At 38.8% G+C, this 15,330-nt stretch overlaps 2 protein-coding genes across 2 annotated transcripts; both read right to left on the bottom strand.

The window, feature by feature from the left end:
* Positions 1 to 149: 149 nt before the first annotated feature.
* On the bottom strand, positions 150 to 3,600 carry LOC116219802 (zinc finger protein 239-like). Its single transcript, XM_031563742.2, has 2 exons — positions 3,574 to 3,600; positions 150 to 1,040 (listed from the first exon to the last, which is right to left on the bottom strand). Exons 1-2 carry the CDS (start codon positions 3,598 to 3,600, stop codon positions 150 to 152), a joined length of 918 nt encoding a protein of 305 aa, XP_031419602.1.
* A 695-nt stretch (positions 3,601 to 4,295) lies between these two features.
* LOC122128874 (gastrula zinc finger protein XlCGF49.1-like) lies at positions 4,296 to 14,362 on the bottom strand. Its single transcript, XM_042703834.1, has 3 exons — positions 14,308 to 14,362; positions 13,607 to 13,669; positions 4,296 to 5,163 (listed from the first exon to the last, which is right to left on the bottom strand). Exons 1-3 carry the CDS (start codon positions 14,360 to 14,362, stop codon positions 4,535 to 4,537), a joined length of 747 nt encoding a protein of 248 aa, XP_042559768.1. The 3' UTR covers positions 4,296 to 4,534.
* Positions 14,363 to 15,330: the final 968 nt, after the last annotated feature.

Genomic DNA, 15,330 nt, shown 5'->3' on the forward strand with positions numbered 1-15,330 from the left:
CAATTTATGTTTCAATCTCTACCCCAACAAATGGTTCAAATATGATCAAATAAATATTTCATCTTGTACATCAAATGTTGTTGAAAACTCAGCTAATCAAAAACAATTTCAATTAGAGATACTCCAACATGTATTAGCAGGGCAGCAGATCAATTTAAATGGACCTTCTGGTGTCTCTTCAGGTCAGCCATTCTATTGAAGGTCTTTCCACACTGAAAACACTTATGTGGCTTTTCTCCTGTATGTGTAATCTGATGTCTGGATAGGTTGGAGCTTTCCCTGAAATACTTTCCACATAAGGTACATTGATACGGCTTTTCCCCAGTATGAATCTTCTGGTGTGTCTTGAGAGAAGATATTTTAATAAAGGCCTTCCCACATGTACTGCACTGATGGGGCTTTTCCCCAGTATGGATCTTCATGTGTGTCTTGAGAGCAGACGATTGACTAAAGGTCTTCCCACATGTACTGCACTGGTGTGGCTTTTCCCCAGTATGGATCCTCTGGTGTGTCTTGAGATTAGACATTGAACTAAAGGCCTTCCCACATGTACTGCACTGGTGTGGCTTTCCCCCAGTATGGATCATCTGGTGTGACTTGAGAGAGGACATTCGACTAAAGACCTTCCCACATGTACTGCACTGGTGTGGCTTTTCCCCAGTGTGGATCTTCTGGTGTATCTTGAGACCAGACAACTGATTAAAGACCTTCCCACATGCAGAGCACTTGTAAGGCTTTTCCCCAGTATGGATCCTCTGGTGTCTCTTGAGATCAGACATTGTACTAAAGGCCTTCCCACATGTACTGCACTGATGGGGCTTTTCTCCTGTGTGTATTCGTTGATGAATTGCAAGAGAGGCAGGGCTTTCAAATGTTTTGAAACACTGGGAGCATTCATGTTGTTTCTTCCTCGTGTTCAGTCGCTGATGTATTTCCTGGGATGAAGTCTTTTTGCACTGGCGGCGTTTATGTCGTGTCTTTTCGTTCCTTTTTTGCTCAGTGTTCCCTCTTTTTGTCAGATTGAATCCTTTGAACTTCTCCTGTAATGTTAGAAACAAAAATAGTTTCAACAACACCCCTCTCCTCTGTAATTTCTACAATAAAAGCAAACATATATCTTTATATATATGTATACTGACATATATATATATATATATATTGGCCTTTGCTAAAATTTCACCTCATTTGGAAGTGACTTAGTATAAAAGTGTCTACCTAGAGACTAAATGTAAATGTAAATAGAGATACACACACAAATTAATGTAAAAAAAAAATAATTTCTTTCAATAAATTTATTTCAATGAAAAGGTAAGAATTTTGTGAATATTTTGAGTGAAAGACCAGGAGGATAACAGCAAAGACACATTTTTTCAATAGCCTGTTTTGCCCGTATTCACTAAGGGTGCCCAATAATTGTGGAGGGCACTGTATAATATCAGACCTACATACCAGTGTGAAGCTCCACTTAAAAAAAACTATGGAATTAAATAGAAATCACAGAACCTTTTTTACACAGAGGGACATTATCATTTGCACCAGAATCCTAGACATTTACCCCAGTTCATTCTGAATATTTTACTTTTCATCTGTTTTTGCCTTACTGTGGATGGCAGTGGTGGGTCCAGCACAATTCAAATATGATCATGGACCCTACTTTAAGATTACAACAAGAACGTATGCAATTCACATCAATAATAATAGCTTCAGTCTTGGCAAAAATGCAAACGTTTTTCAATACAATTCATCCTCAACATGAAGCTATTAGCGGTGCTATGTCTGATCTGGTCATTTGGCCATCCGGGTCTTAGCAGTGCTATGTCCTGATCTGGTCATTGGCCATCAGTGTCTTAGCAGTGCTATGTCTGATCTGGTCATTGGCCATCCGGGTCTTAGCAGTGCCTCCAGAGCTACCCTGCAAAGCATTTTCAGCAACGGTGGCATCATACTACATCCTCTTTGCAGACTAATGTCTGACACACTTTGTCCAATTTGATTTTTGTAAATGAAATGCTTCATCCTGAGCTAGTGGTATGATTATACTGGAAATTCTTACTGTTAATTGGAAAATGTGCTGTTTTATCAGCATTTGAGACTCAGTCAGGCAATGGTGGAGAAATGAGGAACAAGGTTTTATTTACAATAATGCCCATCTAGTGAGAGAAGAAGGTTTCACTTGTAGATCCATCAACTTCTCTAATTAGAACAAAGAAAGTCCCAGTTGAAGTATCCTTGGTCTGACAGGAGAAGGTGTTAATCTCCAGGCCCCCTGACATGGGTCACACTAAATACACTCAGGCTTAACAGTGATTTTAGAGACACATGGTCCCCAAATCATTCAGTTCTTCTCCTCTTAGAGCTCAGCCTCACACATACAGCTCAGAAACAGAGTCACACATGTAACAACCAGATATACTTCAAGAGGTCCTCTGCTTAACCATTATTCTGACTCAATTATACATAAGGGCATAAACTACATACGAATATTAGAATCATAAGACATTAGTTCTGATTTTCATTACATCACAGCTCTGGGGGGGGTCACACTTTATTCCTCTTTGACTCTGGCACAAGTGTGACATTATAACTCTGTTGTAACAGCGTATATCAGATGACATGTCATTAAGATGACACTGCCTGACTGACTTGTAGTTAAGGAAACACTGAAGATTTATTTTGGTGCCCAGTGTAATTCCCCCCCAAGATCCACCCACATATTTCAGCTGTTGCCAAGCTCACAGCCTTCATATGACGTTCCGTTTTCGGCCTTATGTCTAGAAAGCTTATGCATAGACTACTTTTTCTTGTACAAGTGCTAGTAGCTGCTTGTAAGATTCTAGTTTGTATACAAACAAACCACCCCTCCTCAACACCAAAACTCGCTGCCCCAATAGATGCTTAGTCATGTAACATCACATGTTGTTTAAAAATAATTTAATCAAACACAGTTAAAGAAATGATACTCTATCAAGTAATATCAGGTCAAGTCCTGTCAAGTAATATCAGGGCAGCACATCAGAAGTGTGGATCCTCTGTGTATCTTGAGATTACCCTTTCCACACTGAGTTCACTGATGGGACTTTTCCCCAGTATGGATCTTCATGTGTACCTTGTGGTTAGATGAGTTATTATAGGTGATGGAGATTATTTCCAAAACACTGTTAATGACTTAAGAATATAAATAATCAAGTGCCTTGTATTATTAAATACCTTATATGAATCATGTACTTATGTAAGCAGGAACATGGCTTTTCTGTGTTTCTGCGTGTATGGAACTTCGATTATTAGGTGCCACTTAAGTCTGCATTTGTACAAGAGCATGTTTAGACCAGAGGTGTTACGCCCGGCTCGTGGGGTCGCAACATGAAACGGTAAAGACAGACAACGTGGTAGATTGTAACAAAAAGCCTATTTATTTACTACAAAGGTCGATCTAACTGAAAAATCCAGCGGTTTTCAAAGATGCGTGGATGCGTGTTGTGGGTATGTAGGAGTGTTTGCCAAAAGTGTGTGTGAGAGTAGCGGAAGCTAAGAAGGGGCCTCCCATCAGACGTAGCAGTGCTTTTGTATCCACACCTGGCGCGGATAATCACCGCTCCTCATGCTCCGTTGCAGGTCCACAGCTGCACAGCTGCTGCGTCCATACGGCCAGTATAGCGACTGCAGGCAGGGTGCGCAGGGGCACAGGGTGTCGTAACATCTTCTCTCTTCTCCTCTATCTGGTACATAATTTCTACAATAAAGGCAAACATATGCCTTTAAAAAATATATACAGTATATATATTGGTTATTTGCTAGAATTGCTAGACAGACTTGAAAGTGATTTGGTATGAAAGTGTCTACCTAGAGACCAGGGGCTGCTTGTCCATAAGGGCACTGCCTACGGGAAAAGTAGCCTACTGCTGCTGATAAATGCTTTGGATAAAAGCGTCTGCTAAATGATAATGTAAATGTATATGTAATTTGTTTTTTTTCTATCGGATTCTACCACTAGACCGTATGATCTGCCTCTGAATATCATTGTCCCAATCAGGTAACAGTCAGGCAGTCAGGAAAAAGTCGTGCTTCAAATGGCTGCTCATCATGTTCGTTGGAGGTCCACAGCCTGCTGCCTCCATATTGCCAGTATAGGGACTGCAGGCAGAGTGTGCCAGGGGCACAGGGGGTCGTACAAAGAGGTGATAAAGCTTCTTCCGACCTTGTTGCGAAACTTCCATCCTTGCCTTGGACATCAGAGATCCACCACGTGGATATCCCTGCTGAACACTAAACTTCTGTCTATATAAACCTTATGCGATGTGTTTATCAGGGCTTCACTTTCAGCCTTGTGCTGGGAGTGAGCCCGATTGTAATTGTTGTTTGTCTAATAAATAAACTTATATGCAGCTTCGGAGTCCTGAAGTAACGAGGGTGAATTTTCACCTTCCAACAGGCCTTTCCACACTGAGAACAATGATGTGGCTTTTCTCTAGTATGTGTAATCTGATGTCTGGTGAGGGCCAAGCTACTCCTGATATACTTTCCACTGATATGGCTTTTACCCAGAATGGATCTTCAGATGTACCTTGAGATTAGACATTCGATTAAAGGCCTTCCCACATGTAGAGCACTGATATGGCTTTTCTCCAGTATGTGTTATCTGATGTTTGGTGAGGGTGGAGCTTTCCCTGAAATACTTTCCACATGAAGTACACGGATACGGCTTTTCCCCAGTATGGATCTTCTGGTGTTTCTTGAGAGCAGACAAGTGATTAAAGGCCTTCCCACATGTACTGCACTGGTGTGGCTTTTCCCCAGTATGGATCTTCAGGTGTCCCTTGAGAGTAGACAATTGCCTAAAGGCCTTCCCACATGTACTGCACTGGTGTGGCTTTTCCCCAGTATGGATCCTCTGGTGTGTCTTGAGAGTAGACAATTGACTAAAGGCCTTCCCACATGTACTGCAATGATGGGGCTTTTCTACTGTGTGTATTATTTGATGAATTACAAGATTGCAACGTCTAGCAAATGTTTTGAAACACTGGGAGCATTCATGTTGTTTCTTCCTCGTGTCCAGTCGCTGATGTAATTCCTGGTATGAAGTCTTTCTGTGTTCATGACGGCTCTCCTTTTTCCTTTTTTGCTCAGAGTTCCCTCTTTTGTTATATTGGATCCTTTGAACGTCTCCTGTAATATATATATTTTTTATTTCTCTCTCCTCTGTAATTTTTACAAAACCCACAAACATGTATCTTTTGACATATTTATACCATTTATATATATATACAGTACCAGTCAAAAGTTTGGACACACCTTCTCATTCAATGGTTTTTCTTTATTTTAATTTTTTTCTACATTGCAGATTAATATTGAAGACATCAAAACTATGAAGGAACACGTATGGAGTCATGTGGTAAACAAAAAAAGTGTTAAATAAACCAGAATATGGTTTATATTTTAGATTATTCAAAGTAGCCACCTTTTGCTGTGATGACAATTTTGCACATTTGGCATTCTTTCAAGCAGCTTCACGAGGTAGTCACCTGGAATGGTTTTCAATTAACAGGTGTGCCTTGTCAACCGTTAATTTGTGGAATTTCTTGCCTTCTTAATGTGTTTGCAACCATCAGTTGTGTTGTGCAGAGGCAGGATTGGTGCACAGTCCTATACAGTGAATAGGCCTATTCGACTACAGTTCTAATCCACATTAAGGCAAGAACCACTCAACTAAGTAAAGAGAAACAACAGTCCATCATTACTTTAAGACAGGAAGGTCAGTCAATCCGGAAGATTTCAAGAACTTTGAATGTATCCTCAAGTGCAGTAGCGAAAACCACAAACGCTATGATGAAACTGGCTCTCATGAGGACCACCCCAGGACAGGAAGACCAAGAGTTACCTCTTTTGCAGAAGATAAGTCAGTGTTTCCCCTAGGGGGGCACGTTGTGCGGCGCGGTGCGCGGTGTGCGGCGTGGTGCGCGGTGTGCGGCGCGGCCACCGACACAAACGCTTAAGGAATCATGGTGTTCATGTGTTTCTTTTAATGACACCAGTCAATATAACAACTGAACAATTATTTTAACTGTACATTGAACTAAACATCGGAACATGTCTTTTTATGACAATTATCCCCAAAGTGTGCAGCTTTTGTCACTGCAGTTTACCTTTTTGGCCTTCTGGAAGAAAATGTTTTGAGATATTTGCGGCCTAAAATTCCTGATTTCGCAGGAGCTTTTCCAAAAAGTTCCGATGAAAGTTTTTATTTGTAGGTGTTTTTTACAATGAAATTGCCGAAAACAAGTGAAAGTTGGGATATAAAGTTGCGAATTGTCCTCTTTGTAATTATAATTGAATTATTTGTTGAAAAATAACTGATTAATAAACAAACATTAATTCATCAAGAACAAAACGATTGAGAAATGGTCCTCTTAATAACCTCACCAATATGCCAAACAAAAGATTACCAGGACTACAAAAATGTAGCAGAATAGGCTTTACTTATCCACAACGAAGTGCACATGTTGGCATTACAAAAGAACCATCAGTAAGACTGAATAAAATGTTATGAATGTCTCAGCCTTCATATGACGAAAAAAAACTATGATCTGTCTCGTCATCTAACGTCCGGCCTGTGTTTCTGCCGTTCTCATTCTATGCTTATCAATCTGTTTTGCTATCCTTGTTTATTTATTTTATCCGTATAGGTGTTAATGTTCAATTTCATATATTAATTTAAAGTCGTCCAATTTAAAGTCATCCATTCTTCAACACTAGCTGCTACCTTATCTTTAAACAGAAAGTAACGTTAAATCTCCATGGCAACAGCTCGAGGGTTTGGGAAATAATCAGATGTATTGCTTCCTTCATTATTCACAGCAAAATAAATAATGTTCATTACATGTCATAGATTTATTACCAGACTCTATGTAAAAAGGGCCACGCACAACTCACGGAAAATGATAAAAAATGGAAGCCAGATCTATTTCTGAATTTTCGGTGCGGACATGGGCGTACGTTCTGTTTCCACGTCTGTTGTAGCCATTCTCATTAGGCCTCTTTCTCGACCCTACCTAGGAAAAGATCGCTGGATTCATGAACGCCTGGAAATGTGTTTTTTAAAGCTTAAGTGTCTGTAGCTGTGCACTGATTCTTAAGCCCAATTCTGTCCGCTGGTGGGAGCGTGCTCAGCTGTGTGTGCGCGCACGTGTCTGTGTGTGTGTTTGTGCGCATCGTGGCGGAACTCCGCCATGCGTGATACAGAGAGCAGAGAATTGTAATCGCAGAAATGACAGAAAGACAGAAATTACATGCCGTCGTGTAAATAAGATAAATAACATAAGGCTATTTATTTTGTTCAATAAAATAACAAGCTATAGACCTGTTCTATAGGAAAGGTAATCTTAAATGACTTCCGTTGTGATCTGGCGCTTTATAGAAAATAAAATTGAACAAAATTAACTTGACCTTCCAGGAGGGGCGGGGGGTGCCGTTGGGGGGGCGGGGCACCCCCCTAATATAACGGTAGGGGAAACACTGTAAGTTCATTAGAGTTACCAGCCTCAGAAACCGCCAATTAACTGCACCTCAGATTAGAGCCCACATAAATGCTTTGCAGAGTTCAAGTAGCAGACACATCTCAACATCAACTGTTCAGAAGAGACTGCGTGAATCAGGCCTTCATCGTGGAATTGCTGCAAAGAAACCACTACTGAGGAAGAACAACAAGAAGAAGAGACTTGCTTGGGCCAAGAAACACAAGGAATGGACATTATCCCTCTAATCCCCATAGCGGCCGCCGACGGCATGTTAGAATTTCCCCATAGCGGCCGCGGCCGGCCGCAACTTTTAAAGACACAGTTTTTATACTACAACATTAATTCATGAAATAATACTCCGCTAGAGGATACATGAACATCTTACTTTTATTTTGAAACCGGAAACTGGGTATGCTGTCATTGACTTTTCTGAAGTATTTGTTAACTAAACTTCGCTACTGACAGATGGCCTGAGGATTACAGTGTCTCTTGCAGTAAAGGCTAGCAATCAGAGACGTCTGCATCTGTTCTCACTGGATGAGACCGTATTTTTGTGCACCAAAGACGACGACTCATCACGTTTGTATGACAGTGACGACCATGTTTGAAAAATCTAAATAAAAAAAACGTATTAAAAATAGTAATATTAGTATCCTCCTGTTTTTTTTCTGACTAGCTAACTCTCCAGTAACGTCTTCGTATGGCGGTCACTGAGAAGTGTTGGTTTACAATAGCACCAGCCTCATCGTTCTCCAAATTGATAAGACATAGCTAGATCAATGAAATTTGAATGGATTGTAAACCCATGACACTTTTATTTGCAGAGATATGTAACATTTAATTATTGGTCTTTGAGAGACGTTCAATAAAGCTAATTTTCACGTTACCTCACTTGTGGAAATGACTGTCAATTTGTGACTTTCGCAACCTACGAAGCAAGCACCTGCGTCTGTGGGTGAGAGCAATTTTGTGCACAAATAACGACGACATGGGTAATCGACTGTGTTTTCTGTTTGTCAGAAGAAAATGTATTTTAAAATTTGGATCGTCATCTCAATTTTCATGACTAATTTTCCAGCTATTTTGCTAGCTATCTACATTGACTGAGGTAACGTAAGTCTGAGGAGTTCGAGCCAGTCAGGAGTTGGTTGATAGCTAGCTAGTGACTGCATCAGCCTCATTACTAAACTGATCCGATTTAGATAAATAACATGTATAGTAAAAAAGAAAAAAGTGAAAATGGGTCACTTTTTTTTATTCTCACTTCTAATTATTCTTCGTTCGTCTCTACTAGTTATTCAAATCCCTCCATTCTTTTTGGAGCTGTAAGCTCATGGTAACAACAGTAGCTAAAGACAATCAATAGCAAGATAACCATTTATAATATATTTAAAACCTCATATTGGAAAGGCATTCAGCAGATTATTCAACAACCAGCTAGTAATATGTTGTGATGTTAAATTTTAAGCTGGTAGAGCTTTTAAGCTGTAGAAAGCCAATCACAATGAAATCAGTGCTCATATAGGACCATAGTATAGGACATCAATACTACATAAAATGTATAGTAGATGTGCAATAGCTAGTCCGTATGTAGTTCACACTGGGATATTGAGCCGATGATGTGACCGAAAACAATTGACAGAAAAATGGAGGAAACACTAATGGCTTCCACTGTGATGGCTTACAATAATGGGATAGTTTTTTCTTTTATGTGTCAGGATGTCGGGTGTTCCAGCTCATCTGAGAGTAGAGAAGTGAGTGAGGGTGCTGTGGCAGCAGAGAGAAGTGAGGACATGGGGGGAGAGGAAAAGCGAGAGGCCTGATGAGCGTAAGGAAGCTTCAGTAGGACAGAGTAGGTTTCTCACTAAAGGAATTGAAGAACAAAAGTTGTCAGCTGACAAGTGGTGGTGTTTGTATAGGTTGTCTGACATAAAATCCATTACTACCCTCTATCCCAAACCCAAATATCATCTGCCACACACCCCTCGTTGCCTGTTTATACATTGAATGCTAGCAAATGTTCTCTCTCAGAGAACAATGACCTAAAAAACACTAACAACTTGAAGCATTGCCAATTGCATATATAACATGTTGCTGTATCCTCTAGATTGGCATAGATTACTGTAGGTTTGCATTGCAAAAAGGAGAAAAAACACACAGGCAAACATTTCTTTGGACTACAGTAAATATTGTTATATTACAGTGAACAAACAATTCTAAAATGCTGCAATATGTGTCATTACAGTCATATGCTAAAATTGCACGTGTTACTGCACTATATAGGCTTACTACAGGACAACAAAAAGGCATAAATATGCTAAGCATTTACTGTAGTATTTCCAATATTTACATCAACACAAGATACAGTCTACGAAAGTACTGTAATACCACTATAATTCTACTGTAGCCCTAATGCTGATCCATTCTGTCCTCTGTATTTGGTGTCAAACTTTTACATGTTTGAACTTCACATTTACGGTAACATTCTCCTTTGCATTGCATCTTGGAAATACGTCAATCCAAGCTAACTATCTGAAGACAGTGTTCATATGTTAGTTTTCTTCTCACAATAGATGTCACTATTGAGTGGGTACATTTACTGTAATTGCATTCTTCAATCACTGTCCTTCACTGATAGCCTATGACTTACATATAGAGCAGTACTGTAATAGTGGAAACAACTCTTCAGGAACAGCTACATCTATGCTTGCCTTCTGTAGAGATAGTAAGAAGTCTGCAAGCCAAAACAACAAAATAATCTAACTAAACTTTCTGCTAAAATAAGAATACTTTGTCTTATTCAAGCATATACCTTAATTTGTCTGTCCAAATACAGCATCTTTCCATGTACAGTAATCTAAATCTGTATTTTAAAATTTGGATCGTCATCTCAATTTTCATGACTAATTTTCCAGCTATTTTGCTAGCTATCTACATTGACTGAGGTAACGTAAGTCTGAGGAGTTCGAGCCAGTCAGGAGTTGGTTGATAGCTAGCTAGTGACTGCATCAGCCTCATTACTTACTAAACTGATCCGATTTAGATAAATAACATGTATAGTAAAAAAGAAAAAAGTGAAAATGGGTCACTTTTTTTTATTCTCACTTCTAATTATTCTTCGTTTGTCTCTACTAGTTATTCAAATCCCTCCATTCTTTTTTGAGCTGTAAGCTCATGGTAACAACAGTAGCTAAAGACAATCAATAGCAAGATAACCATTTATAATATATTTAAAACCTCATATTGAAAAGGCATTCAGCAGATTATTCGACAACCAGCTAGTAATATGTTGTGATGTTAAATTTTAAGCTGGTAGAGCTTTTAAGCTGTGGAAAGCCAATCACAATGAAATCAGTGCTCATATAGGACCATAGTATAGGACATCAATACTACATAAAATGTATAGTAGATGTGCAATAGCTAGTCCTTATGTAGTTCACACTGGGATATTGAGCCGATGATGTGACCGAAAACAATTGACAGAAAAATGGAGGAAACACTAATGGCTTCCACTGTGATGGCTTACAATAATAGGATAGTTTTTTCTTTTATGTGTCAGGAAAAATTATATTGTAAGTCACTTTGGATATACATGTTTGTTGTAGTTCCCTTTTTGGGTCACTTTGTCTCGTTGTTGGCCCATGAATTTCATATGCAGCCGTATTAGTGGGAAAATGTCTTCAGTGACACTTACAGTACCAGTCAAAAGTTTGGACACACCTTCCTCATTTTTTGAGAAGATTTTTCTTTGATTTTATTATTTTCTACATGGTAGATAAAACTTTTTTTGTTTAGTACATCATTCCAAATGTGTTCTTTCGTAGTTGAAATGTCTTCAGTATAAATCTACAATGTAGAAAATAATAAAAGTAAAGAAAACACTTCTCAAAAAAATGAAAGGTGTGTCCAAACTTTTGACTGGTACTGTACATCTATATTTTACACACATGTACATTTCAACACAAATGCTGTACTGCAGTATAGTTGGCAGCAAGGCTGCAAACAAACAAAACAAAGATGGAAACTAAATACATTTATGAATATTAGTAAAAAACTAAATCTGTCTTATTTGAAGTGTATCATTTCATTTGTCTGTGAAAATACAGCATCTTTCCATCTACAGTGATCTAAATTGTGTCTGGTTTTGAACTGAAAGTTAACTGTTTTGAACAGAGTATCTAAATATCTGAAAAAATGCTGTAGTTGCACAGCGTTTTGCTAGTGGTGAACATTGACTGAGACAGGTATCCATGAATTTTGGAAGAAGTGGTCATTGACTGCATTTTGTATCTAAGCAATGGAAAAGTATCCCATTTAGTTCACATAGTCTACTGATATGCTGGATATGTTAAGTGTTTTGAGAAAGTGTACATGGTATTGAACCAAGTGTGAAAATGATTGGAAAAAACTGTAATGGTCTCACTCTCTGAAGCTTGTCACCTGAGTCTGCTATCCCTAGGTTTGAACAGGGTAGGTATCTGCATAACTCCTCATACCTATCTCGTGGCATGGTGTCTGCCACATAGGACACTTGTAAGGCTGGATCAAATGAACAGTAGTCAAGATAAGAGGGTAAATGATGGATACCCATGAGGATGTTTATTCTCACAAACACCTTCACCTCCTTCACAAATGTATTGCACCCGGATGCATTTGAAGAGGCATAGAGGTTGGTGTTTTCCACCAAATTAGCAAAAATGTTGGTTATCTAGTGTTAATATTTAAATATTAAGTTTAATATGTAATAATTAATTTACAAAATATAAAACAAATACTAATTAAATACATTAAGATGATATACATGTAATAAATAGGTCTGCAGTACGGTTCAAAACTTATGAATTTGAACTTTAGGGTGTATGTAAAGCTATGTATTTTAATATTTGTAGATGTCACTAATACATATTTGATATCATATTAACAAACAATGTATGCCCTTTTAAACAAAACAAACTTGTAATTGTAATTTTTCTTTTGTTTTCTAACTGTAACTGTTTGTTTACAGAATAACAAAAAATACAGGAATTCTCTGATTTTCGCAGTAATTTGCTGCAGTGTTCTAGAATTCTATTGGGGTATAGAGGGTTAAACCAGTGGAAATCTACTTTGGTCTGATGAGTCCAAATTTGAGATTTTTGGTTCCACCTGCCGTGTCTTTGTAAGACGCAGAAGAGGTGAGCGGATGGTTTCTACATGTGTGGTTCCCACCGTGAAACATTGAGGAGGAGGTGTAATGGTGTGGGCATACTAAACTAGCATGGCTACCAAAGCATTCTGCAGCGTCATGCCATCCCATCTGGTTCGTGCTTAGTGGGACCAGCATTTGTATTTCAACAGGACAATGACCCCAAACACACCTCCGGGCTATGTAAGGGCTATTTGACCAAGAAGGAGAGTGATGGAGTGCTGGGTCAGATGACCTGGCCCCAACAATCACCCAACCTAAACCCAGTTGAGATGGTCTGGGATGAGTTGGACCGCGGAGTGAAGGCAAAGCAGCCAACAAGTGCTCAGCACCTCTGGGAACTCCTTCAAGACTGTTGGAAAGCCATTCCAGGTGACTACCTCATGAAGCTAAGTTAAAGAATGCCAAGAGTGTGCAAAGCTGTTATCAAAGCAACAGGTGGCTACTTCTAAAAAGATCTAAGAATCTAAAATCTAAAATATATTCTGGTTTGTTGAGCATTTTTTAGTTTACCACATAATTCCATATGTGTTCCTTCATAGTTTGGATGTCTTCAATATTAATCTACAATGCATAAAAAATTAAAAATAAAGAAAAACCATTGAATGAGAAGCTGTGTCCAAACTTTTGACTGGTACTGTATATATATGAGCCATTTGCTAAAATTGCACATCAATTAGAAGTGACTCAGTATAAAAGTCTCCCAGAATAACAGTTAGAGAAAAAAGAATGGCAGACACTTTCTGTCTTTTGAATGTAACAAACTGCAAATATTATCACATGACTAAAATATACCCATAGTATTTCAGTTCATTGAATAGGTCTCACATTGTGAAGCAGGAGTTAACCATTCTCTAAAATTCAAGTATTGTTAATATACACAACCCTCTACAATAAGCAAGCAACTTACCTGTAGGTGAAGAGTCGAGGTCACCATATTCTCTTGAATCAAATTCTTCTTCATCTTTGTATTCTGTAATTCATCAATCAATGGTTCTTGAGCAGGATGTCAATAATTTTCGCAGTAGAGGTTTTTAAATACAGAAATGTGTATGTTATATTTTCATTTTTTTTCACAGCTGCAGTAACTGCCACTTCTGTTTGCTTTAATGTATCTGTGAGTCAGTATTGTATGTATTCCCATTTAAATTATCTATGCGTCATGAATGAATGAAGTCACATTTGAATGATATAGTAGAGTAGAACCAAGATGGCGGCGCGTGAACAACACGAGGCTCAGCGTCTATCCAGAATCTGCAAAATAGTAGTTTTTAGCCTATTCATTTCGAGTCTGTTCACTCAGAACAGTCTTGCCTATACCTCATACACCCGACAGCAACTTTTGGACATCGGATCTTGCGATTTCGACAACTTTATCGACGGTCTCCGGCTCATTCCAAAGATCTCTAAGACAGCGGTGGCTACCAACCCGGCTACGCCGACCGGAAGTGCTCACAGGCGGCGTCGAGACCGTAAACAAAGGCAGGGGGAGCGAGGAGGGCTAAGAGCTAGGCTAAAGCAAACTCCTCACCGGCTATCTCTACCCAGCATTTTCCTCGCCAATGTTCTGTCTCTGGCAAATAAAATGGATGAACTGCGGCTGCGGATCACCACTCATGATTTTTACAGAAACATGGCTCAACAGCGGCGTTCCTGATAGCGCCATCGGGCTAACGGGGCGCTACATCCTCCGGTCGGATCGAACAGCAGAGGACTCCGGTAAGACCAGAGGTGGTGGACTATGCATCTATGTAAACAAAGCTTGGTTTACGGACACTGCTATCATCGAGGGTCACTGCTCTGCTAACCTTGAGTATCTCATGGTTAAGTGTAGACCGTTCTATTTGCCCAGAGAGTTTCAAATTCATACTACTGAAACGCTCTTACATTCACTATTGAAACGCTTTCACGGTCACTTCTGAAATTATTTGTATGAATACATGTGAAATGCTTGCACATCCTCATGTTAGAGCATACATACAAATAACTGAAAAACGTATACATACACATTTGAAACATTTATACAAATATACAGTACCAGTCAAAAGTTTGGACACACTTTCTCATTTTTTGAGAAGATTTTTCTTTGATTTTATTATTTTCTACATGGTAGATAAAACTTTTTTGTTTAGTACATCATTCCATATGTGTTCTTTCGTAGTTGAAATGTCTTCAGTATAAATCTACAATGTAGAAAATAATAAAAGTAAAGAAAACACTTCTCAAAAAAATGAAAGGTGTGTCCAAACTTTTGACTGGTACTGTATGTAAAACACTTGCACATGTATCTAAACTTTTTATATCTTTGTAATCATATGCAAGAGATTCAGTTATGAATGTATAAGTGTTCAACAATATATATATACAACCTTTTCATATGTGCATGCATGAGTGTTTCAGATAGATACGTATAAATGGTTAACTTGTATGCATGTAAGCATTTCATATGTATGTGTATATGACACAGAAGTATGCATGCCTGTGTGCTTCTCATATGTATGTGTTAGTGTTTCAGACGAGTATGTATAATGTTTTATAGATGAGCGTGCATAGGTTTACAGAGTATGCATGTATGTGTGAGTGTCTCAGTAGTGAGTGTGAGTCCTAAAAGGCCCCTCATACATGCATGCGTGC

The sequence above is a fragment of the Clupea harengus genome, chromosome 26 (assembly GCF_900700415.2).
Source record: "Clupea harengus chromosome 26, Ch_v2.0.2, whole genome shotgun sequence".
NCBI classification, from domain to species: domain Eukaryota; kingdom Metazoa; phylum Chordata; class Actinopteri; order Clupeiformes; family Clupeidae; genus Clupea; species Clupea harengus.

What these genes read in the sequence shown, in the direction of transcription:
- LOC116219802 (XM_031563742.2), bottom strand. Translation starts at nt 3,600, where the DNA reads ATGAGGAGCGGTGATTATCCGCGCCAG. An exon ending in GCGGTGATTATCCGCGCCAG is followed by an intron (nt 1,041 to 3,573) that starts GTGTGGATACAA and finishes CTAACATTACAG; the next exon opens with GAGAAGTTCAAAGGATTCAA.
- LOC122128874 (XM_042703834.1), bottom strand. Translation starts at nt 14,362, where the DNA reads ATGGCGCTATCAGGAACGCCGCTGTTGAGCCATGTTTCTGTAAAAATC. An exon ending in TTCTGTAAAAATCATGAGTG is followed by an intron (nt 13,670 to 14,307) that starts GTGATCCGCAGC and finishes GATGAATTACAG; the next exon opens with AATACAAAGATGAAGAAGAA. An exon ending in CCTCGACTCTTCACCTACAG is followed by an intron (nt 5,164 to 13,606) that starts GTAAGTTGCTTG and finishes TATATATTACAG; the next exon opens with GAGACGTTCAAAGGATCCAA.